A 24659-nucleotide genomic window follows, 5' to 3' on the forward strand; every position below is an offset into this window, starting at 1 on the left:
TTTAAAACCTTTTTTTTTCAATGTTAATTGGTGTTGCAGTCAAACATTAATCTTTTTTTTTTTTTTTTTTTTGAATACAGAACTGCGTAAAAAATAATTTTTAATCTGGTTTGATCAATTTTGAATTTCTAAGATACTCAACTACTATAATTTCTATGATTAATTATTTAAAATGACACCTATAAATTTAAAATTAATATTCCTGAAATTTTATCGGCATTTTGTACCTCCTGTAAGGCATTCGAAACAATGAAAATGCCAGGAAGAAATTAACCAGAATTGCACGTGTTTATGGCTGTGTGTTTAATGTAAATATTATAAACACTGTATTGAATTCCCGCCTGACTTGCATTTTCATATTTATCAAGAAAATATTTATTAATTGCAAATGTTTGGGATTTTGTTTTATTGATTTTCATTTTTATCAACTCATAATTAAAAATTGAATGTTACGAACTAAGAATAAATATGAATTTTTTATACTTTAAACAATTGTATAAATCAAAAATTTTTTGATAGATGCTTTCAGACATACATATTATTATAATCATGTGTAATTTTTACGCATTTCATTTTTTATTAAAACAATAGCATAAAGGCGCCTTTTTAACACAAGACCCTAACAAATATGTATATTTTTTTTTTCATTTATGTTATTACCGCAAAAGGCAAAAATTTACCGTCCTGTAAATTAGAAATTAAAATTTAAAAATAAAAACTTATTCATAATAGTTTATTGGAAAATTAAAAATTAGTCTGACCGCATCCTTTTGCCACAATCAACGCGTCACGCAACACAAAAATGATAAAATTTTTTTTTTTTCCTATTTTAAAGAGAAAAATAAAAACAAAAGAAAAATTATTTAGTCATAAAACAATAGATGTGATAAATAAGAATAAAGAAACTTTTTCAATTGCATTAGGAAAAAAGTAAGACATTATATATGCATATATTAATTCTTTTCTCTGTCAACCTTATTAAAAACACAAAATTTATTAATTAATATTTTAAATATAAATATTATGTAAATGCTATATTTACAATAACTTATAGTAATATATTAAAATACATGAATATCAATGTTAAAGGATTTAGAATAAATCTTTTGTATCAACGTTTCAACATTATTTAAAAACAAATTATTGGTTGACCTAATTACGTAACATACATATTGTTTTTTTTTAAATATTTTTATTAGCTCACTAAATGATTAGGACAATAATAACCCATAGATAATGTATGAAAAAAATTTAATTTTCTTGTTGCATATTTTTTTGAAAACTTTTTAATTATTTTCTATAAATCTGTGTACTTAGTGCTGGATTTTATTCCTTTGAAAATCATTTAAAAATTTATAATAATTAAAAAAAAAAAAAAAATCTCATGGGTTTATTTTGTAAAATAAGAGCTATCAAAAGAAAAAGCACAAAATAAACTAAATTTATAATTATATAAGGGAAAAAAAAAAAAAAGAAAAAAAAAATTCGTCACTCACATTCCATTTCATTTCATTGCATTTCATTCGATTACTCACGTGTGCGTGAGTCATTCGCCATGATGAAATTAATAAGAAAAATCTCAATCATTCTTATGATTATGACAAAAAAAAAAAAAAGTTAACGAATGAAAAAAAAATTTTCTATTTATTCATTGATCTTTTCACTTTCTTTTTTATTGGTAATTTTCACACTTTGAATAAAAAAAAGTTTTTGTCGTTCTACTTTTTAGAAATTCGGGCGTTAAAATTAACAAAAAAAAAAAATCAACTCGCAACTCTTGCAATTTCAATTAGTATTAACTTGTTAATAATAATATATTTTAAACCCGTAGCTAAATATCCAGTTTGATTATTGTTTTTAAGGTATAGTTTTTTATGTAACAATAAAAACTTGGAGTTTTATTTAAAATTAAATATAACCTGAGTCTAAGAAAATGTCTGCATCACTTTAATTCAGTATTTGTTGTCGATTACTAAATTTTACATTTTTTATATATATTATGTGTTTATATAATCTTAAAAATTTTTTTAGTACCGGTAAATTTTCGAAAGGTCAATAATTTAATACAGATTAATTTTATTAATGATAAGAAATGTAAAAACGATTAATTATTATATATATATTTCTTATACATCAACAATAAAAAATCATATATATTTATTTTAAATATTTTAAAAATGCATTTATGCCTTTTATTTTATGAATTAACCTTGAATAGTTTCATTATCCACGCATTTATTACCAACTATTTCAAATTCTTTTATGTAGTAAAAGAATTTTTTTAAATCAAGAAATTCTAGAGTAAATATTAAATAAATTTCTACTCATTTAAATACAAAAAAAAATTAAAATAAATACAACTATCGTTTAAATTTTTTTTTTTTTTCAGGTTAAAGACTCCGGAAAATGCATTGAGAAAAAAAAAACAAAACCATAAATTTCACTTTAAATATTAATAATTATCGTTACCAAGATAATGGCGTGACGTCTGACGTCATTAAATCAAATGAACTTGTGACATCATTTCATTTTCAGGCTCACATTTAAAAAAAAAAAAAAAAAAAAAAAAAAGGTCACAGTTAAGTGAGTTATTTTAACTTCAGGGATGTAATTAAGGAATGTTGAACATCAAATTTGAAAATAATTTACCAACGTAAAACAAAACAAACATCAAATGAGTAAAATACATTCATTTACTGCTTGTACTGAAATACAAAAAAAATTTTTGTTCTTTTTAAACAATTGAAATGAACACAAAATATCGCATTTACATATAATATAGAAATATATAAAATTTTCCTATTGTGATTTTGAACAAACATTAAAAATTTTTAATTTACTATAAAAAAAAAAAGAAAAAGAAATCTTTTGTTTGTATCTGAGATTTAAATATATTAAAAAACGAGCTTGAGATTATTAAAATAAAAATTCAAAGAATCGATGACAACCAACAATAAATAAATGAAACCTATATTCAATAGATGAATCAACCTGGGAAAAAAAAAATTCCTCTAAAATAATAATAACTTCCTTTTTAAAAAAAATTTCTTATAATTGCGGTTTTAATGCAAAATTTGAAATATTAACATAACAAATGAAATTTTTTATTTTTTAACAAAACAATTACGTAAATTTTATATATATATATATATATAAATGTTAATAAAACTAATTTCAAAGAAATTTAAATTTTCTTTGATGAATTAATGTATTGTTGATTAATAAATAAGGTAAAGTAGTGCCTTACAAAGTTAAGATTGCAAATTAAACATTTTATAAATATTAAATGATAGGTATATATTTTTTCAAATTTTGAAATTTTCAACTTGTAATAAATTTTCTTTGATGAAAATATTTTTAAAAAAATTAAAGTCAAATTCCAACAAATATATTAAATAATAATATATTTCCTAAAGTTTATAATAATACAGTAGCTTAGTTAAAATGTTTTTTCAAATTTTATACAACTTAGAATTAAGCGGGAAAAAATAATAGTCAGAATCTCAATTAATTATCTGTCATTTTGCAACAAAAATAAGGATTTAATTTTAATAATTATAGTTGCTCGACATTAAATTACTGACCGTTTAACTTTTTTAAAAAAATTTTAAATAAGACTTTTTGATAACAATCACAACAATGGTTTTGCTCTTCTATTAGACCTTAACTTAAAAATTTTAGTTTAAAAAATAAGTAAGTAAAAGTAAATAAAATAAATGAATAAAGATTTAAAAAATCAAAACAATATGATAAAAAATAAAAGAAGTAATTAATAATAATAATAATAATAATAAAAAGAGGGTAATGGTTATTCAAGTGGATAGAAGCTCACAGGATGAAAACTAGTAATGTCATGCATGTTTAAGCTGCAACCAAATCCCCTTCTTCTAATGGTCAATGACCCATTCAAGAAATAACCAAAAAAATTTTATGACAATTTAAGAGTTTTATGTATCAAAGTCGAATTTTACCGAAATTTAAATTTTTTAAAAATAATATTTGATTAGTAAATAATGATTATTTTTTAATTTCTCTTTGTTACATTCAAAATAATCAAAATACTTAATTATTACTTGAAGCGTTAAATTAAATACATAATAGGCAGGCACGTTTTACAGTGTAATTTATAAGCATAAAGTAGTGCATAGTAAAGTGGAATAATTGATTTTAATTTTAAATATAATATTAAATAATATTTATTAACTGAAAAACAATGATTTTAAAAGCAATGCTTTTTATTGCAATTAATAAGTTAAATTTAATTATTAGTCCTTTTAAAATTAACGAATAATTTGTCATCAATGTGATTTAACCTTTTAAATACATAATTAAATAATTCTCGTTTTAATGTATTTTAAAAGACCATAACACTCAAAAACATCCTTTCCCTAATTAATGAGATTTTTTTTTTTTTTTTGTCAATAAAGTGAGGTACCCTTATTTAAACTTCAATATAATATTATTAATACTTTAAAAAAAAAAAAAAGAAATTTAATTTATAGTGAATTAAAATTTAAATTAATTATTATTTTCATGTGCATTTTTATGTGTGAGTGTGTGTTTGTATCTATACACATAAAAAAATTAGCTAAAATAATAATAATAATATTTAACAAGGAAAAGTGAAAGGTTCTCACAAATAAATGATTAAATTTAAAAATAAAAAAAAAACAATCAAATAGTATATACAAGAAACGTACCAACCATATTTTTCGATAAAACTTTATATATTAGTCAACTAAAAATTTTAAAATTCCTTAAAATTTACGGAATCATATTTTATATCGTAAATAAAAAATTTTTAAGAAATAAGAGATATTCCGGAGTTGGCAAGGCATACATGCCAAAGTATATAATCATGAGTAGCAAATTACGGTGTTGCCGATTGTGCATAGGCGTGGGGTCAGTATATCAGGTAGCCGTTTATTTCTTACATTTTTACAGGCGTCCCTACTTTTAACACTTATGCAAATTTATTATTTTTTGTTTTAAATAATTGGAAATTTTAAACAATTTAATTTCAATTTGGCAGACATTTTTTTTTCTTTTTCAACAATACATTAATACTCATATACCGAGAATAGTATTAAATATTAAAAAATTATTAAATTGTCTTTTTATGCTTTGAGTATTTAAAAGAAGCAAAATAAAATGAGTAAAAAAAACTTCCGTTAATGCAATAAATAATTTTCTACTTACTTTGGAGAGCTAAAGACTGTCCAATAAAAATGATCTCTCCTAAAATGACACTTAAAAAAATGACACGCTTAAATTTATAGCACTCGTTTCGTTTCATATTGCATGCCCAATATTCAACGTGACACATTAAAATTATTTACAAAAAAAAAATATGAAAAAAGTTTTTCACGAAAAGGTTTTTTTAACTGTATATCTTTAAAATTATATCCTCAACGTCCTCATGTTGGCAGATAGATTCAACTGTCTACCCAATAGGCATCATATTGCAATTTACAGGTAACACATTCACTCGTACACGTTTATTATTTAACAAATTAATATGAATAATAATATTTAAAATACAGTAAATAATTTCTACATATACTTTTTATATGTAAGTGTTCACAAATAAGTATTACTCAAAAGTTAAAATTTGAAGTATCTGGGTAAACGGTAAACACAAGCGTAGACAAGCCCACGAAGTAGGAATTATAATGGTCTATGTTGTAAAATTTAAAACCGCTACCCGATGGCGGCTTCACGGCGCTGTCACAAACTCACTTTTACTAACTCAAACCGAGAACTGCCTAATGCAAGAATACTGAAACCAGAAATCACACCTCGGAAGTCTTCGGAAAACTTCGTCCGAGACCGTTTTTTATTTAAACAAAATTATTATAAAACTTAAGGTGTAACGAAAAGGCTCATATTAAAGGTTTTCCTATATCCAAACAAGCAATCGAACTAAATATATTGAAAAAAAAAATGACGTTCTTTAATCATTTCTTAAATATTAAATACTTTTAAAAACATTAATTTTTTTTTTTTATTTTCCACTGTTTTTTTGAATGTTTAATTTATCAAAAAAATATTTATGTAATTTTTGAAATTAATATTAATTCCAAACTATTGATTAATTCGAGGCTAGACAAATTAAAATCTAAGCTGAATCCAAATTATTAATAAAAATTAGTCATGTAATAAGTACCGGTATGGGTATCAATAATAAGAAAATTTGAAAGTTTAAATAATATTAAAAAAGAGGGAAAAAATATTTCATTCATAAATTAAGGAAAAGTAAATAAAATATATACAAATATTTGTTTATACAACAATAAATGTAAATATATTTAATAAAAAAACAATTCAAAATACAACAGCTTTTTTAAGTTAAAAAAAATGTAACCACTATTTAAACTTTTAAAAATTAATTTGCAGTAAAGAATAGAAATAATTAAATAATAATTTTTCTTTTAGTAACTTAATATAAACAAAAAAATTTAACATAAATTGTAAAATAAAAAATATTTAATTAAAAATAAAATTAATTATTAATTATTAATTAATAATTAAAATTATTTAATTATTAATTATTTAAAAAATAAAATAAAAATTTTTAATCTTGTGGATTAAGAATAACAGTCACAAAGTTATAAAAAATAATTTTTAAAGTTGGCACTATGTATAAATAATTTATGTTGGTAAAAATATTTCTGTGTATTGCCAACTTTGTTTTTAACTTTAAAAATTTTAAAACATTAACAGTTTGCAATGGAAGCTAGTTCGGAAGTGGTAATTTTAATAATATTAAATACAAAATAATTTTTTTAGATAATTTAAATTAAATAAATAAATATTTAGTTATTAATAAATAAATATTAAGTTATTAATAAATAAATATTTTTTTTAGGGCGGTGAAGGATTATTAGCCGGAGCTAGTTTGTTAACTCGACCTGCTGAAGAATTTGAAAATGATGTAAGTTTTTTAAAAAAAGTATTTTAATTATATAGATCCTAGTAGAAAAAAAAAAAAAAAAAACAATTGACAATTTTCAGGCTGCTGTAGAATTAATGTGGGCTAAAAAAGCTTTTGAACATGCTGAGATATATTTTAACGTAAGTGATTTCTGTCATGCTTTTGGCATGCTAATTATTTGCCACAAGTTACCCAAATTATTTCATATTAAATGGATTTTTAAGATATTGTTTTAGATTTTATGTTCAGTTGATTCCAGTTTGTTAAAGTTAACTCCTAATGATGAAGAAATATATCAATTATTTAGGCAAGTTTTTCCGGATTTTTGTGTTTCCGTTATTAATGAAGATGAAATGAAATCAACTGCTCAAAAGGAGGTAATATAAATTTCAGTTAAAATGTACAAAATCACTCAAAATTGCTCTTAAATCATTCAAAGTTATCAAAATTTTATTTACAGAAATGGAGAGAATATTGTTTATTTTTTAAAGATAAAGTTGAAGATTATAGTTTTGGAACTTTACTAAGAAAAGATTGCACAGGAGATTACACTGAAGAAAACAGTATTTTAGTGACTAAAATTCAATTTTTAGCTATTGAACTAGCCAGAAACAGGGAAGGCCTAAATGATTCGGTGAGAATTAAATACAGTAAAAAAAATAGTAATACTAATAAAATAAATACTGTATGAAGTAAATATCATTGCTGTGAATATTTATTTATTTTTTTTTCTAAATAAATTTTTTTCAAATTTACTTAGTTTATAATGCACAATTTACAAAAATTTTATTAAATATAAAAAAAAATAATAATAATCAACTCAATTCGAAAGAAAAGAATTGTCGTGTAGTTAAAATAATTTGGTTTTTATTATTTAAAACTATTATTTTTATTTACTTCAATTATATATGTCACCAAAGTTTAAAAAAAATTTAACGATAATTTGAAATCAGTTCAGAAACAGTTTTAAAACAATATTATTTACTATAATATTGTGTATTACTCCCATGCATGCAGATTCTTTAGTTTAAATATTTTTTAAACTTAACAATTGTAGAAATTTCTCCTGAAATACTAAGATAAATTTATTTCCAAAAGTTAATGTAACAATATTGTTTGACTTAATTTTATTACAATTTATAAAATACCTTCAAGCAGATTTAGCACTTCATTCTTCATGAATGAATCTGTAACAAAATTGAGGATGTAGGTAGTTCACTCACACTACTTTAACAAAATTGATTTTTTTCATTGGCCTGCCTATGTTCAAGTTTCTAAGTAAAAAAAAAAAATGTATTTCGGTTAATAATTATAATTACAATAATTTAAACTTAGCAGAATCACATATAATTTAATTTTGTAAACCAATATTTACTCTTAAAAAATGATTATCTTTTATCGAATAGAGTTCTCTTTATGCTATTACAACAGGAGATAGTTAAGATAGTCATCAAATTCTTGTTCTCTAGATTTTTCATTATTAGGCTCCTGAGTTTGCTTCCATACAGTATTTTCATCCGTACTTGATTTAGAATCAGTACCACTACTGCTTGGAGCATTTACATCATTAATATGAGTTTCATTATTTTGGGTTGTATTTTTTGAATCGGTAGATTTAAAATCAGAAAATTTCTTTGCCTTTAATTGATTTTTTAATGGCTTTATTTCCTTTTTTTTATGATAAAAATTTAATTTTTTACTACAGTCACAACATAACCCTAAAACATAGGAATATTTTTCACAAGATCAAAATTAAGTTTTTTACGTCTAGATTGGTGTTGAAATTATTATCTCTGTAATACAAACTCAATTTCACCAAAGCATTTTTTTTAGTATTATTTTCCATGTAACCAAAATTAACTTCCCAGGTTCTCAAATCATTTTGGTCTGAACACTTTTTGTTTCCACAACTAAATTGACCTTTTCCATTTATTAATTCTTGTTGCGTTCTCCATCTTAGACCAATCTGAAGATGAAAAAATTAATTAAAATACAAAATTATGATTGCTTGTTTTTAAATAATTTCTTGATAACTATACTTTATTTTCTTTATATCTAGACATATCTGCAACACAATATTCTTTAAATAATTTATTGTAATATTGTTTAGCTAATTTTTTTTCCCAAGAAAGCGTTGAAACATCTTCTGTTTCATTCCATAAGAATTGGTGGTTTTCTTTGATTACGTCTATATCTCGTTTGTCATTTGTTCTAAAAAAAAGGATATATTGTTTATAAGCAATAAATAAATTTTTTGTATTGCATTTAATAATTAAAAAATTTTAAAAATATTTCAACAAACGTGTCTCTTTTAAGCAACGATGTTTTTCCTTTAACTGATAGCAGGTAATCGTTTATTAAAATCTTATGCAAGTCATAAGGATTTAAATTTTGATAACGCTTCCCGTAACTCATCTACAACAATTTAAAATAACAGGTTTACAAAATGTTTTTTTTAATAACCCTTTCAAAAAATTTACGATAACTTACGGTAAAATAAATGAAAAAAAAAAAAAAAACCTAAGATAAAGCAAGTAGTATAAATAAAAACATAATGAGAAGTTACTTAATTTTTACTCTATGAAATCAAATTACCCGATTATAATCATGAGTTTTCTTTAAAGCATTCATAAATGAGAGGAGTTGTTTTACTTTCATTATGGGTCTTTGGTTTTTTTTAAATCTAATTTATGATTCAAATTTATTTTTAAGACAAATTTTCAAAAAAAAAAAAAAATTATAATAAAATTTAAATCTTTAGCGGCAATTTTTTTGATCAATGGAATTCTTAATGAAAATGATTCATTTTTGTAAAAAAAATACTAAGAAAATTAAACAAAAAACTTAATAATTGATGAAACGCAGGAATTTTTTGGTTAGGTAACTTTGTAACGTAAAAAAATTTTATACCTAATTGTGTTTTGTATAAAAAAAAGTAATAATTTATAATTTTGTTTTTATTGCTTTTATAGAAACGTTTAATCAAGGAATTGTAAAGAAATTGGGAACGGTAAGAAAAAGAGTCGTCAAATATATTTTTTAACGCACGTTAAAACCTTATAGTAGTTAATCTTATATGCGTTAATACCAAAATTTTATTGGCAGATTAATTATTGTGATAGTTTTTTAAAAGTATATTAAGTTCTGTTTTATGTAAGAAATGGATAAAACAGAATTACCTGAGGCTCATGACAAAATAGGAAGTGATAATGATGAAAAAGTTTCAAATAATAATGCACATGTGACAGATTTGAACTCTGATCAGAGTACAGTTTTAAATTCGTGTGAAATTAATGATAGTAATAGCACACCAGTAATTACTAATTCAGAAAATTCAGAAAATCCTGAAAACGATAAAGAAAAAACTTTACTGGAAAACTCATCTGATGCAGTAGTCATAATTAAAAAACCTTTGTGTGCTAATTATAGATCTGATTCTGAAAGTTACTCAAGTGATTCAGATAGTTCTAGTGAAACATCTACTACTTCTACATCCAGGTATGAATAAAAGTTGACTTTCATTGAAGTTGACTCTAAAAGTTCAAAAAAAAAAAAAAAAAATCAAAATATATATTATTAAATATTTATTTTAGTGATGAAGATGACGATGCTAATGATAAAAATGAAAATTATTCAAAAAAAACCAATGGTAAACTTGATGTTTCAATTTTTGAATTGCCTCCATTGGAGAATTTAAGTATCAGTGTACCTGAAGACTTAACATCTGAAATAGGTGTGATAGCAAGCCAAATCGACAATGTAGGTAATGTATATTGCAATAATTTATTTATCAATATTTTTTCTCTAAGTATTTTTGAAATTTCATAAATGTTTGTAATGATAATTTTTTTGTAATTTATTGATAGTAAAATTCTTATATATTAATTTGTAAAATAATTAATTTTTAAGTAATTTTTTCTTAGTATTCTGTATTAATTCAAAAATCAAAAATTAATATTTATGTTTTACTCAAATATATTTGCATACACTGCTAATAATTTATATCTGCATCTCAGTTGTAGTTGAATCCTATAAAGATACTGCTGCTTTGGATGTGGGAACAGTATTGTTTTTAGAAAAGGGTAAAACACCTCTAGGAAAAATTTTTGAAGTTTTTGGTCCTGTGTCTGAACCTGTGTATGCCGTCAGACTCAATAACTATGAAGAAGAAAAGAAAAAAAATGGTGGAAATATGAAAGGATTAAAAGTATACTATGCACCTAGTACCGAGCATACAACTTTTGTTTTTTTGTCCGAAATTGTAAAGTAAGTTTTTTTTTTTTTAATCATTTTAAATATAATATAGATATACTTATTATTAATATTTAAAAAAGTATTTATGTGATTAGCTAAAATGGAAAATTTTTTAAATTCCAATTATAATTTGTCTTGTTTTTGTGGCAAAAGGCTTAGCTGACCAATTCTTTTATTTTTACAATTATAAATATTGCAAAAAAAATGGCTAGAAATGATTTTTGTGATTTCATATGAACAAAATATTTTAAATTAATTTTTTTTTTTTTTTTTTTTTTTCATGCCTTACATTAACCTTAAATTTATTTAAACCAGAAATTTTGTATAAAAAAAAAAAAAAAAATATTTATTCAAAGTCCTGATATTAGTTCTATGTTTTCCCTAAATTTATAATAATAATAATAATTATTTAATTGTTCATTTTTTGTATTTTATTGATTTTATTTTTTCAGAGCAAAAGGTACTGATGCTTCTTGGAAAGATAATGTTGAAACACCCTCTGAATTTCAAGATTTTTCAGATGATGATGAAGAATACAATTTTCAAAACACGGTAAGAATAACAATTTATTTAGAAAAAATAATATATATATATTTAACTTTATAAATGACAATGTGGTTAGACATTAATATAAATTAAAAAATTAATATTTTTAGTATTCCGATGAAAATAATGAAGCTTGTAATTTAGGGAAACGCCAGTATAAATTTTCATCTTCTGAAAAACATGAGCAAAATAGCAACCATAAGAATGGAAATTCAAAACAAGCATATAAAAATAACAGTAAATTTATTCCAAAAAAACAAAATACATATTTTAGAAATTTCCATAGCCCTTCCACATCTGGTGTAATGCAATGGAATTCTTATCACCCCCCTTTTTGTAACACTTATCCTCGCCCTACAAATTTTGGCCCTATGAATCGATTTAATACTCCATTATATGGAAATCATTATGTGAGATTTGGAGATCCTGGAATCGTTGGAAATATTAATTATAACAATAGCCCTCAACAATATCCAGGACAGTATCAAAATCAAGGTTTAAGGATGGCTTTTCTTCAAAACTGCAACAGGTTACCTTCTACTGTACCCTTTTTTCCTTCCCCTCCTCCTCCTCCTCCTCCCCCTGCCCCGTTTTAATACTGGTTGCCATAAAAAACTTGATAAATAATTACATATCAAAAATATGCAGTTTAAATATTAAATTATAAAAAAGTATAACAATATTTTTTTCTTGCAAACAGTAAAAATTGCAAATGAAAAAATTTTTTTATAAAATTAATATAAGGTTACTTTATTGAATTATAATCGAATAAAATGTTAAATGTTGTATATAAAAAGTGAATATTAATATTAAAAAAATATTTTGTGATAATTCATTGATTAATAAAATACATTTTTTAAGTTGACATTAATATAGCATAGGTTCTTTTATATGATTTTTCCAATGAATGTATTGTTGCGTCATTGTTTTGTTAAAAAAAGAAAAACAAAAAAAAAAAAAGGATTCTGAAGCCTAGTAAAAACCTAATTGGTAAACAATTAAAATGAAGGAAAGTCCAACAAATTTCTCAGAATATATTAAAAAAAAAAAAAATTGGATTGTAAACAAAATATTTATTTATTTTTTTTTTAAACTCATGTTTTTTTTTTTTTTTTAAATTGTTATAGTAAAATAATATTTTTTTTATAATTGAACCATTATTTATGGTCAAAAAAAAATTTTATAAATCACTTAATATTTAACATTCAATAATATGTTATTCACATGTATATTTTTTAAGACATTTTTTATAATTAATGGAAATAAAAGGGGGGGGGGGAAATTTAATTATTTTTATGTATAGAAAACCACGTAGGTTTTCTTTTGAAAAAAACAATTGATAAATTTTTCTCATTCAAACATCATGATAACATATTATTTATAATTATTAGAGCGCAAGCCCCAAAAACTTTGAAAACATTTAAAATAACTTGGGTAATTTATTTAAGGGTAATTTTCAATTGAACTTCAAAGTGCGTGTTTGAATAATTTGAATAAACATTTTTTTTCGTGAAATATATATACGAATTTGAGGTAAGGCATTTTATATTAAACAATTTTTTTTTTTTTTTTTTTAAACGTTTGTGCGATACAAAATGTCGAAAAATTTACATTGACATATATTTATAATTTTATTTTCGAAAATGTCGGTAATTTTTTTTTTTTTTTTGCAACGCAGGAAAGTTTGGACACACAAAAACTTCTGATAAACAAAAGACTATGTACAGACTTAAAAATTAACTAAAATTAATAATGATTATAATTTTTTTAGGTTGACATTATGCCCAATTACATGGTAATTATTTTCGGTTTGATACTAGTTTCTGCAATTTGTAGCGGACAAGTGAATTTTACTCCCAATTGGGGAAAAAGAGCCGCCGTAACTCAAGTTATTGACACGGAATGTAAAACTTCTTTGGAATCTTTATTATACATATATAAAATATTACAATCCGAGGCTCAAAAAATAATTGAATGCAAAAAAATGTTGGAAATGTGATAATTAACTAATTTTGAAAAAAATTTTGATATTTACATGGAAATCCTTTAAAAAAAATTATCCTAATGCCTTTTCTTTAATATAAACACAAAGTAATATAATAACATTCATTTATTCATTTAATACTTATTCCTTCTGATTTTTTATGGTTTAAAACCTAAACCATGGAAAAATTTATAAGTATTTAGTTTAAAAACTTGTTTTATTTATTTTATTTTTTCAAAACTTTCAAAATTTTTCTTTAATATAAATATTTAATCAGTAATTATAACGGATCGGAAACAGCGAAAAAATAAAATAAGTAACAGAAAAAACGTTTACATTATTTTACATAAACTGAATAAATTAATTACTTAATTTCATGAACAATATTAGATGCAAATACAATCACTAATTTAGAAAAATAGACACGAGCCAAAAAATGTTAAACTTGAACACAAAGATAATCAGAAGAAAACTGATGAACGAAGAACTGAGTACCAAAAAACGCTTACTAAGATGTCAAGCCACCTTTTATAAGTTCGGTTTATTGTTATTGTTTTGTTTAAAACGCACAACAATCGAAATTAAAAAAGACTAACGCTATTAGTAAATAAAAGAAAAAAAAATGAAAGAGTTTCTAGAAGTTTCGCTTCTAAAGAATAAAGAGTATCTCTATGTCCAAGAGTTTGTGTCTATGGTTTCATTGTTACATTTTTTTTTGTTTACATATAAAAAATATATATATATATATATATATATATATATATATATATATATATATATATATATATATATATTGTTCTGAATCAATTCGATTATCGGTTTATAACGTTATGTTTACTATTCTAAATATCACAATCAGAATTAATTTATCGCAAAGAAGAATTATATTTATTGTTATAATCCCATTTCTAGATATTACAATTATAAATGGGTACTCCATAACTTTATCAAAATGTCTCTCTCATTTTTACATATTTTTATTATTTTTAGAAAATTAACTAAATGGATAAACAATTACTCTGTTTATGTATACTCTTTACGACCCTTTGAAATTTTAAAACCTTTTCATAAATTTTTTACTATAAGTTTAAAAAAAAAAAAAAAAATACTGCATCATTACATGTTCTTGTTTTTTTCTTTCTCATTTTTTTTGAGTCATATTATTTTATTAAAAACTATAATTAAATTTTCTTTTTAATAAATAATATTGTGTAAACAAAAACAAAACAAGTTTTTATTAATTATGCAAAAACTTAATAATATTAAATTTGTGTTTACAGCAGAAAAAAAAATTAATGTAACCCATGCCATGTCATGTTATTATGGGTAATAATAAATGGGGGAAAAAAAAACAGAAAAAATAATAATATAAAATTATTTTATTTGACTTGTTGATATTTAATAATTTCTTATTGTTTGCATTTCATTTTTTATTTATCTAACATTTCAAAATGTTTACACATTAATTATATGAAAAAACAAACAAACAAACAAACAAAAAAAAAAAAGAATCAGTCCAGTAAAACTTTAATTCAAAACAAGTTTTATTCAAAAAAAAAAAAAAAATGCATTGGCAGTTAATTTTAAAATTTGTTTTTTTAATAAAAATTTCGTCTGGTAGTTTGACTCCATTTTCTTTTTCAAACGGTTTAAGTGAATTGGTCGAACAAATAATAATTAAAAATTTTAATAATAACAGGTGTATCACATTTATAACAGATAATTTTTACGAATCTATTTCTTTGCCTTATAATCAATCTTTATTTATAATTTATTTGAAAAAAAACGAAAATCTAGAAAATATGTTAATGACAAATAGTTTCGAACAAGGTTGCGGAGGTTTTATAATACAAGTAAAAAAATCTTGTGCTCGATTTTTAATTGAACGTTTGGTTGCCGCCAAAAAAAAATCCGTCTGCTGTAGATACAATAATCAAAAATATATATTTCTACCAAATCAATATGAAGACGTGAATTTAGATTTGGTTAACTTACCTTATATGTATTTTTTCCCAAATATAGCTTTCATTAGTTTCTTATTAAATAACGAATCGGGAAACCATTTTTCCATATACGGATCAACTTATTTTAATAATTACAAATATAAAATTCTTAAAGTGACGAGCGAAATACTGGATTACTGGTCCTTTCGCGACGGTTTTAAATACGGAACGAATTTATTTCCTGATAGAATAAAAAACGTTATGGGATATAAATTTTTTTTTGCCTCCCTTAATTATTCTCCTTTTGGTCTGATCATAAACGAAAATAACAAAACGGTTTTTGATGGTTTTGAAACAAGAATCGCTGGTCTTTTTGTCGAAATAATAAATGGCACTTGGGATGGTTTAAGCCACGACACGTGGGGAGAGGTTTTACCGAATGGCACGGGAACTGGTATTTTACGTTCGATAATGGGTTTGCATTTAAAGTTTTTTGAAATTTTTTTTTTTTTTGTTTCGAATTTGAGACGATTATTTTTCTCTTTATCAGATCGTAAAGCCGAATTTGGATATTCCGGAATCTATCAATGGTTTTGCACAGATGTAGATTGTTCTTTTCCTTACTATCAGTCTGGTGTTACTTGTCTAGTGCCACGACCGGAATTAGTGTCCGAATGGCTGACAATTGTTTTACCATTTCGATTAAATACTTGGATAGCATTGGTCTTTGTTTACATTTTAAACATAATTTTTTTTTTATTTTCCTTATCGGCTTGGAATTGTTTGACAGGTGAAACGATAATTTTTGAAATTTATATAAATTAACGTATTAAATTATCTATTTCTTCCTTTATACATTAGGCTCCAGCATTTTCAAGAAAATTGGACGAAATATAAACGATTCATTTTTTACAATATTTAGAATTCAAATGGAACAAATTCCAAAAATGACTACTTTAAACAATGCCACAGTTGTTTATTTAAAATTTGCAATACTTTATTCTTTTTTTATGGCTGTTTTCTGGCGAGGTGGAATATCATCGATTTTAACAGTTCCGAGGTATTTAATAATAAAAATTAAATTTAATTAATTCTCTTATTTAATTTAATAAATAATTTGTTTTAAATAGATATGAGAAGCCCATAGATACGGCTTTGGATTTAGTAAATAAATGGCCCAAAATTCGATGGGGAGGAAATTCAAACCTTTGGGTTCATTCTATCAAAAGGTCAACTGATCCGACTTTAATACAAATAGTTAATAAATTTGTTTCATTAGACGACGATACGTTGAAAAAAAAAACGGAAACGAAAGATTTTGGATTTTTTATTGAGGAATTACCGCATGGTAAAAATAAAATAAAATTTTTTTATTAAAAAAAAAAATATGGACGGTATAATTTTAATACCAGTATTAATGCAGTCACGTACAATTATATTAAGTGAAAACTTCAAAAGAATTTTTTCCTTTTTTTTTTTTTTTTTGGATAATGCCCTTTGTTTTCATTTTAATGATGTATTAATGTGTCATTTTAAATTTTTAATTTCCTTTTTTAATTTAATTTAATTTTTTTTATTTCTATTTTTACATTAAAAAGAATAAAATTGTGCATTTGAATTGTTAGTCAAAAAAGTAAATTTCAAGGTTTTTTTTTTTTTTTCATACAAAATTAGGTTTAATTAAAAAAAAAAAAAAAAAAAAAAAAAAAAACTCATTGTAAAATGTAATAGAAAAGGAAATAGGAAATTGTTTTTTTATTTATTTAATGACGAAGTCGCTGCCGAATTTATCTTTTATAAAAAAATTTCGTGTTTAAAAAGTTGAGTATTTAAAAAAAAAAAAAAAATAATAATAATAATTATTCGAGTTGATTATTTACAATAATGTGTGAAAAATTATGAAAGTTTGTATTATATACCTGAGAAAAATAATAATTTACAAATTTTTTTTTTTCTCGGCGGTTCGACTTCTGTTAAATTTAATGTAATTTTAAAAGTCATCATGTTCGAATTTAAAAAAAATAAAAATTTTACGTAATAGCCCAAGTTTCAAATGATGAAAAAGAATTTAAAAATTCGATTGATTTCATATAAATAAAAACATGAGAATAATATACACGTTTTTTTTTAAACGAAGGTCATTTTGGACACAATGAATACATTAATGAAGATGGTATGAAGTACCTGAGATTAATGAAAGAAAAAATTTACAAAGCTTTTGGAGTTATTATTTTACCCAGAGGTAAACAAAAAATATTTTAAAAATTAATTTATCATTTATTATGTTTTTTTTTTTTTTTTTTTCATTTATTATTACGATTATTTTGAACAGGTTCACCATTTACCGAAAAATTGGATCTTTGGCTTTTACGGATGTTCGATACCGGTATAGTACATAAAACAGAAAATCAGGTTAGTTTTTTCCACAAATCAAATTCATTTATTTATTATTAAGAACATAATTTTTTAATATTATCTAATACGTAGGTTGTTGTCGAACGCGCCAAAAACAGATTACAGAATATGATTGGTTCATCGAACGAGAAAAAAACCGGTAGCGTAACGTTGGCTCTCAGACACATTCGTGGTCCTCTTTATATTTATTTTTTTGGGATAATTATTGCGTGTGTTGTTTTTCTTTTTGAAGTGTTTCCACTTATTTTGAAAAAATCTATTCAAAAAAAAAAAAAAAATGAATGGTAGAAAAAAAACAATATCATTAGCTTTTGACTTGAAGTAGTGTTTCTAGCTCTTTCCATGCCCAGTTCTTTTTCCGCTTTTGCACAGAAACAAAATATATTTATATATTCATAAAATATTAGTTTTTTTTAAACGATTTGCCATTTCACGTTCTAATATCACTATCCAGTTTTTAAAAATTAAATAATGAAACAATACGACGGTGGAAAATAGCATTTACAAAAAGATTTTTCAAAAAAAAAACTATACATTAAATGACACCTTAATATACGTCGATGTCATATTAGTTAGTAACGTACTCAATAGAGGACCTCACGAAGATTTAAGTATAAATCTACGTGTGCACAAAAGGGACAATGGCAAGTAAATGTTGAACTCGAGTCTGCCATGTTTTAAAAATCGGTCGTTGTTTTTTTTTTGTGTGAGTTAAATCAATTGTTTGCCTAAAATTTGTGTTTCTGATTTTTAAATTTTGACATAAAATATAGAAAAAAAAATTGCACTAAATATATAGATTTAATTAAATGGTTGAATAACTGTATGCAACTTGATTTACTTAGATCTTGTGCGGTACGCAGAAAAAAAAAAAAAAAATTCTTTAAAATGTGTCATTCATAAGAATATTTATTGAAAATTTCACTCTGATTGCAGTCCAGGTCAATTTATCTGACAATTACGAATTGATTTTTTTTTTTTTTATACTTTAAATCTATTACGAAGTATTATTAAAGTAAATACTTGTTTATAAAAAAAAAAAACTTTTTACTAGATTCATTGTGTTCATAAATCGTATAAAATCGTAAATCTTTTGTTTTAAAGATTATTATTAACAATTAAATATTAAAAATTAGTTAATTCGGATTAATTTTACTTATTTTTTGATAATTATTAAATTTTAATTTAAAACTTTTTCTTTTTTCCTCAAAAATAAATAAATAATTAAAACATTTAAAAGAACAGCAGTTCCTATTATTGGTTGTCATTAATTGTTAAAACCTTGGGAAAAAAAAAAAAAAAAAATTTTTTTTTCCTTATAAATACATGAAAAAATCCATATAAATCACAATTAAACAAACTAATTTTTATTCAGGTATAAAATTTTTTAGTAAAGTATAAAAAGACTGCTGCCTTTAAATATATTTATTAACAATATGTGATATAATTGTGTAGAAAAAAAATTTAAATCAAATGTATAAATGTACCAAGATTTATAGGTTATTAAGTTTTTTATTTTTTCTTAATCATTAAACGTTAAACAATAAAGTACACAATATTTACATCAATCTATATAAAATTAAATGTAATTTATTGTCATTAATAAAATTTTATAAAACACAAAAGTGATTTTTTATGCATTTTAAAGAATTTTAATATTCATGTATTACTTTTCATGAATTATTCTTCAAAAATTAATGTTTTCTTAAATTTTATTGTGTTTGAACATATAAATGTAAAATTTAAATATTTTAATGCTCAAAAATTTCTTATTAAAATATTTACAAATTTTTGTATTGGCATAGTGAAAAAATAAATTTAAACTAATTTAGTGTTGTTTAATTTTGTTAAATGTCTTAAATTGCTTACTTTAATTTACTTTTTTCTCTCTTTTCAGGTACTGAAATTGGTGACACTAATTTGTTGCTACAGCTCCCCAATGGTTACGTAAGTTTACCTGAAATAGATTTATACATTTAAAATTAATCTTCTTTTTTGATATTTAAATAATTAATAACTGTTTTTTTCCTTTCTCTCTCTCTCAATTAAAAGTTCATTTATTTTAATTCTTTGTTCCATATATTTATGAATTCATTATCACTCACAATACTGAATATTTTTTATAATTTTAAAATCTCAAAAGGTTTTGCATTTGTCATTTATTATGTTAAGAAAAAGGAAAGAAAATTAATAAACTTTTAAATAAATCAAACATATGAAAAAAAAAAATATATATGTGTATGTATATATTGTTACAGATGATAAGTAATGGGTTTCTTTGGATTTTATGCCGGCATCTTTAAGCCTCATGTTTTCCGGAAAAAATCAGTCATTTTAATTGTGCTGATTGCATTGGCATTAATAGTTTTTTGCTTTCAATATTCTTCTACATTAACGTCAGAAGTTGAATTAAGAAAAGAAGATGGTAGAGGGCTGTCAAATCATAAATATAATGATATCATCAGAATTGGAGATTTATTTCAGAAACCTGGAGAAAAAAGCGTTCAGTTTCTCGTGGTAGTTATATTTTAATTAACTATAAATTAAAAAATACTTCATACTAGGCTGTTTGCATTTTCATGATTATTTAGTTTTACTTAATATTTTTTTTTTACAATATGGCACTTGATAATCTTTTTACATTTTTCTATTAATTTAATTAATCATATATTACTAGTTGGGTTATAAATCAAGGCGTTACATATCAGGTTCCGCTTTTATTGTTTTTATTATTCTTTTTAGTTTTTATTTATAAGGCCTTGTTTCATAAAAGTTAAAAAAAAAAAAAAACAAAAATAGGATTTGAAAAAAAAACTAATTTTACGAGTGCCTCAAAGAAAAGCTTGAATTTGTTTAAATTCCCATTAAAATTAACTTGTTACATAAATTTTTTATGCTTAAAAAATTCTCATAAAATCTTTGACTAAACAAAAAAAATAAAAAAAAGAAAAATTTACTGTGTGATTTCCATCTTGATAAATTTTTTTATTAACAAGTATGAAGGATAATTTTTGCTTATGGTAATATAGGCCGGAGAGATAGCATCTAGAGAACAAAATTTTGGATTCGACAATAGTAAAACTCAAGTAAAAAAATATTTAACAAAATTAAATGGAAAATTACCAGAGCAACCTACAAGAGATGAAATTTTTAGACGACAAAATTCTCTTGATTTATATACTAATGCAAAAATCTTAGAAGAAGGTTCAACCACTTCAAATTTTGCTTTTAAATTTGGTGTAAGTTTTCTTTCTTTTTTTGAATACAAATTTTGAATGGTTCAATTTCGTATAATAATTGTCAATAATAATTCAATATATTTTTTGTTACAATTTTCCATAACATTTAAAAAGAAAATAAAAGAGCATTAATTTATAAATAATAAAGTAACTGTTGACATATTTTATCGAAACAATTGAATAATCTTATGTTTTTTTGTGATTATTTTTTTAGATTAAAGGAAAAGAAGATTCTAAAAATGATTGGTATGATTCTACTTTACATTCGATGGGAATTCCTGTTGTTACATTAGATTCTTACATTCCGAAGCAAAGATTAGTACATTTTGATTTAAAAGGAGCCCCTCCAAAAGTGAGTTATATTAAGAAGGTAATTAAGCTTTCTAAGCAATTGGGAGCCACAGGAATACTTATGGAATATGAAGATATGTTTCCATTTTGGGGTGAGTACAATAAGGCAGTGTATAAATAAATTTGGGTTCTCCGTAATTAATACCGTTGAAAAACGTTTAAAATATACATTTGAAAAAAAAAAAAAAAAAAAGAGTAATTTTACTCGTTTTAGGGCCGTTATCAGTTCTTTCTGCCGGTAATGCATATACAAAAAGTGATATAGAGGAAATTCTTGCTTTTGCCAAAACTAACGACTTGGATGTAATACCTCTTGTTCAAACTTTTGGTCACGTGGAATTTGCTTTAAAATTAAAAAATTTTGCTGATTTGCGGGAAGTTCCAGAATCTCCTCAAGCTTTATGCCCTTCGAACAATGCATCTTTGGATTTTGTCGAAAATTTAATTAATCAGGTTTTATTTTATTTTATTTTTAAATTGAATTTATGTCTTTTAATGTGAATGGGTAAAACAAAAATGTGTGTGTGTGTGTTTATTTATTTATTTAAACTTATTAAAGGGAATAGCTTATTTTGCAAAATATCTCTAATCTAATTTATTTAGAGTTGAATTATCTTAAGTTAGAGTTTTTTTAGTAAAATTTTTAACAATGGTTTCATTAGAGTTTCATTAAATCTAATATTACTTTTTCAGTTTTAAACAGCCTTAAAATTAATTTTTTATCATAAAATTTATACCAAAATCTAACAAATTTGTGCTTTTATTTAATGGGGAAAAAAAAACTTTTACGCATTTATTCCATTATAAGTAAAAAATACTAAATAAATTTTTTATTTTTTGGTAAATTTACTAAATAAAATAAATTATATTTGAACCGATCAATGTTAAAAAAAAAAAAAACGAAAGAAATAGAATTTCTAACCTAATTTTTATAAATAACAAATTAAAGATCAACACATTTTGTTCATCTAAATTTTGAATTGATTATTTTAAAATTTATTTGTTAATAACTTTTTTTTTATTTTTTTTTTTTTTTTAGGTAATGAAATATCATCCATCTGCCAAGTATCTTCACATCGGATGCGATGAAGTTTTTCAAATGGGTGAATGTCCTAAATGCCGTTTGCAACCGAGGTATAATCTTTTTTTATCACACGTTTCTCGCGTTGCTAATTATGTAAGAAAAAATTATCCGAACGTGACACCCATCATCTGGGATGATATGCTTAGACATTTGCCCACTCAATCTCTTGAAGAATTTCATATTGGAAAATTAGTGGAACCAATGGTAAGTTAATATTACATATTTATTTATATATATTTTGTATTGAATTTACGATAGTTTATTATTGTGTTGGTTTTTTTAGTAATGGTATTTATCATAAATTTAAATTATATTTAACGAAATTAAATTTTTTTTACATGTATAAATAAAAACATCATATTTTTAAAAATAAATTTAATCAAAAAATGAAAACGCTCAGTCATTAAGGACTAATTTTACGTATTTCATCTGAGTAATTTTTGAATCAATTGAAAAATTATTTTCATTTTATTAATTAGGTTTGGGTGTACGCAGAAGATATTTACAGATTTGTACCATCTTTGGTATGGGAAAAATACGCTGAAATTTTTCCAAGGGTTTGGGTTGCTTCTGCTTTTAAAGGCGCGTTCGGTGAAACAATGTATATTCCTAATGCCAAGAGACATTTGGAAAACAATTTGAGATGGCTTGAAGTAATGACGGCTGAAAATCAAAAGTTTAAAAATGGATTTGCTGGCATCGCACTCACCGGTTGGCAAAGGTACTTTTTATTTTTAATGAAAAAATGAATGAATGAATGATAATTTTCGGTTTCATCACGTTTAAATCTAATAAATCGCAGATATGATCATTTCGCCGTTTTATGCGAACTTCTTCCCGCCGGCATTCCTTCGTTGGCCATCAATCTTCTAGCCGTGAGTCACGGTTATTTTAATCAGTCTCTTCGTAATAATCTACTGTTGCCTCTCAGCTGTCAAACGGATTCTCATCCGTATTCTGGAATAGTAAATTTCAATAGTGATCCGTTTATGTGGAGCAAGCTTTCTCGATGTTTTTTTCCTGGCTCTAGTTTTTATAGGCTATTGAACAGGTTTCATTCTACTGAAAAAGAAGTCAAAGAATTTTTACATGTCACAACGAAATCAAAAGGTTGGATGACGGATTACAACACGGTACATAATTTTTCCAGTCCGCTGAGAGTGGACGAACTTATGGTCGATTATCCTCGTATATATAATAATCTTATTTCGCTCGAGCGTCACGCCAGAGAGTCTTTAGAAGAAATTTTCGATCAATACACAGTTAATGAGTGGTTAGAGCAAAGAATTTACCCTTATCTAAAAAAATTAGAACAACTCGAAGCCAATGCTCTTAGTCTTAAGGCAATTAAATATTGGCCTGTGAGGCCTTTAAAATCAGTTAGAAGTTACGATGAACAATCAAATTCACCTGGATCTGTGAAACATTAGAATAGGTGTAACATGATTTAGATGTTTTTTTTTCGGGGCACAGTACTTAAAGAAAAATAAAGACAAAAAGTTCTTTAAGAAACGATTAAAAATAGTATTATAAAAAAGTTAAATTTCGAATTGTTAAACTAATTAACACCAAGAGTTAAAACAAAAATCACGGTTTCCCATTTAAAATGAAAAGAGTTCAGACATATTTAAAAAAATAAAAAAATTTATTTTACACGTTATTTATAAAACATATTCTAATTTCATTTAATTAATAAAATAAACGCCGGGATAAATAAAAAAGCGCACAAATGGTTGTTCGTTACAAAAAAAAAAATTCTCAATCGTTAATTTTTTTATTTGCATAAAAGGAAACATTTATTTAAAACTAAAGTAATTTAAAGAATTGTTTTTAAAAAAAAAATCTGCTCTAAAAATAATTAATTATTCATGCATAAAGATCAAATACTTAAGAATGAACTTCAAATTAA

General features: G+C 23.6%; 5 protein-coding genes across 5 annotated transcripts; 4 read left to right on the forward strand and 1 right to left on the reverse strand.

Annotated features, from left to right (window-relative positions):
• Positions 1 to 6729: 6729 nt before the first annotated feature.
• On the forward strand, positions 6730 to 7625 carry Phum_PHUM458500 (uncharacterized protein; the record flags this gene model as incomplete). The annotated part of the gene is made up of 5 exons (XM_002429940.1): positions 6730 to 6747; positions 6869 to 6934; positions 7015 to 7074; positions 7171 to 7311; positions 7395 to 7625. 5 exons carry the CDS (start codon positions 6730 to 6732, stop codon positions 7623 to 7625), a joined length of 516 nt encoding a protein of 171 aa, XP_002429985.1.
• Positions 7626 to 8356: 731 nt separating this feature from the next.
• Phum_PHUM458510 (uncharacterized protein) lies at positions 8357 to 9349 on the reverse strand (the record flags this gene model as incomplete). Its single annotated transcript, XM_002429941.1, has 4 exons — positions 8357 to 8572; positions 8700 to 8900; positions 8974 to 9145; positions 9237 to 9349. The coding sequence occupies 4 exons, from the start codon at positions 9347 to 9349 to the stop codon at positions 8357 to 8359; spliced, it is 702 nt and encodes a 233-aa protein (XP_002429986.1).
• A 745-nt stretch (positions 9350 to 10094) lies between these two features.
• Positions 10095 to 13733, forward strand: Phum_PHUM458520 (uncharacterized protein; the record flags this gene model as incomplete). The annotated part of the gene is made up of 8 exons (XM_002429942.1): positions 10095 to 10432; positions 10528 to 10697; positions 10951 to 11200; positions 11641 to 11740; positions 11890 to 12263; positions 13126 to 13183; positions 13413 to 13455; positions 13555 to 13733. The coding sequence occupies 8 exons, from the start codon at positions 10095 to 10097 to the stop codon at positions 13731 to 13733; spliced, it is 1512 nt and encodes a 503-aa protein (XP_002429987.1).
• Positions 13734 to 15283: 1550 nt separating this feature from the next.
• Positions 15284 to 20027, forward strand: Phum_PHUM458530 (uncharacterized protein; the record flags this gene model as incomplete). Its single annotated transcript, XM_002429943.1, has 11 exons — positions 15284 to 16136; positions 16212 to 16451; positions 16523 to 16721; positions 16792 to 17009; positions 17799 to 17903; positions 17994 to 18073; positions 18149 to 18285; positions 18653 to 18724; positions 18850 to 18931; positions 19131 to 19160; positions 19974 to 20027. 11 exons carry the CDS (start codon positions 15284 to 15286, stop codon positions 20025 to 20027), a joined length of 2070 nt encoding a protein of 689 aa, XP_002429988.1.
• A 1556-nt stretch (positions 20028 to 21583) lies between these two features.
• Phum_PHUM458540 (uncharacterized protein) lies at positions 21584 to 24180 on the forward strand (the record flags this gene model as incomplete). Its single annotated transcript, XM_002429944.1, has 7 exons — positions 21584 to 21758; positions 21881 to 22044; positions 22233 to 22300; positions 22331 to 22358; positions 22706 to 22954; positions 23230 to 23471; positions 23553 to 24180. 7 exons carry the CDS (start codon positions 21584 to 21586, stop codon positions 24178 to 24180), a joined length of 1554 nt encoding a protein of 517 aa, XP_002429989.1.
• Positions 24181 to 24659: the final 479 nt, after the last annotated feature.

This window comes from Pediculus humanus, genomic scaffold, assembly GCF_000006295.1.
Source record: "Pediculus humanus corporis 1103172108237 genomic scaffold, whole genome shotgun sequence".
Classification (NCBI taxonomy): domain Eukaryota; kingdom Metazoa; phylum Arthropoda; class Insecta; order Psocodea; family Pediculidae; genus Pediculus; species Pediculus humanus.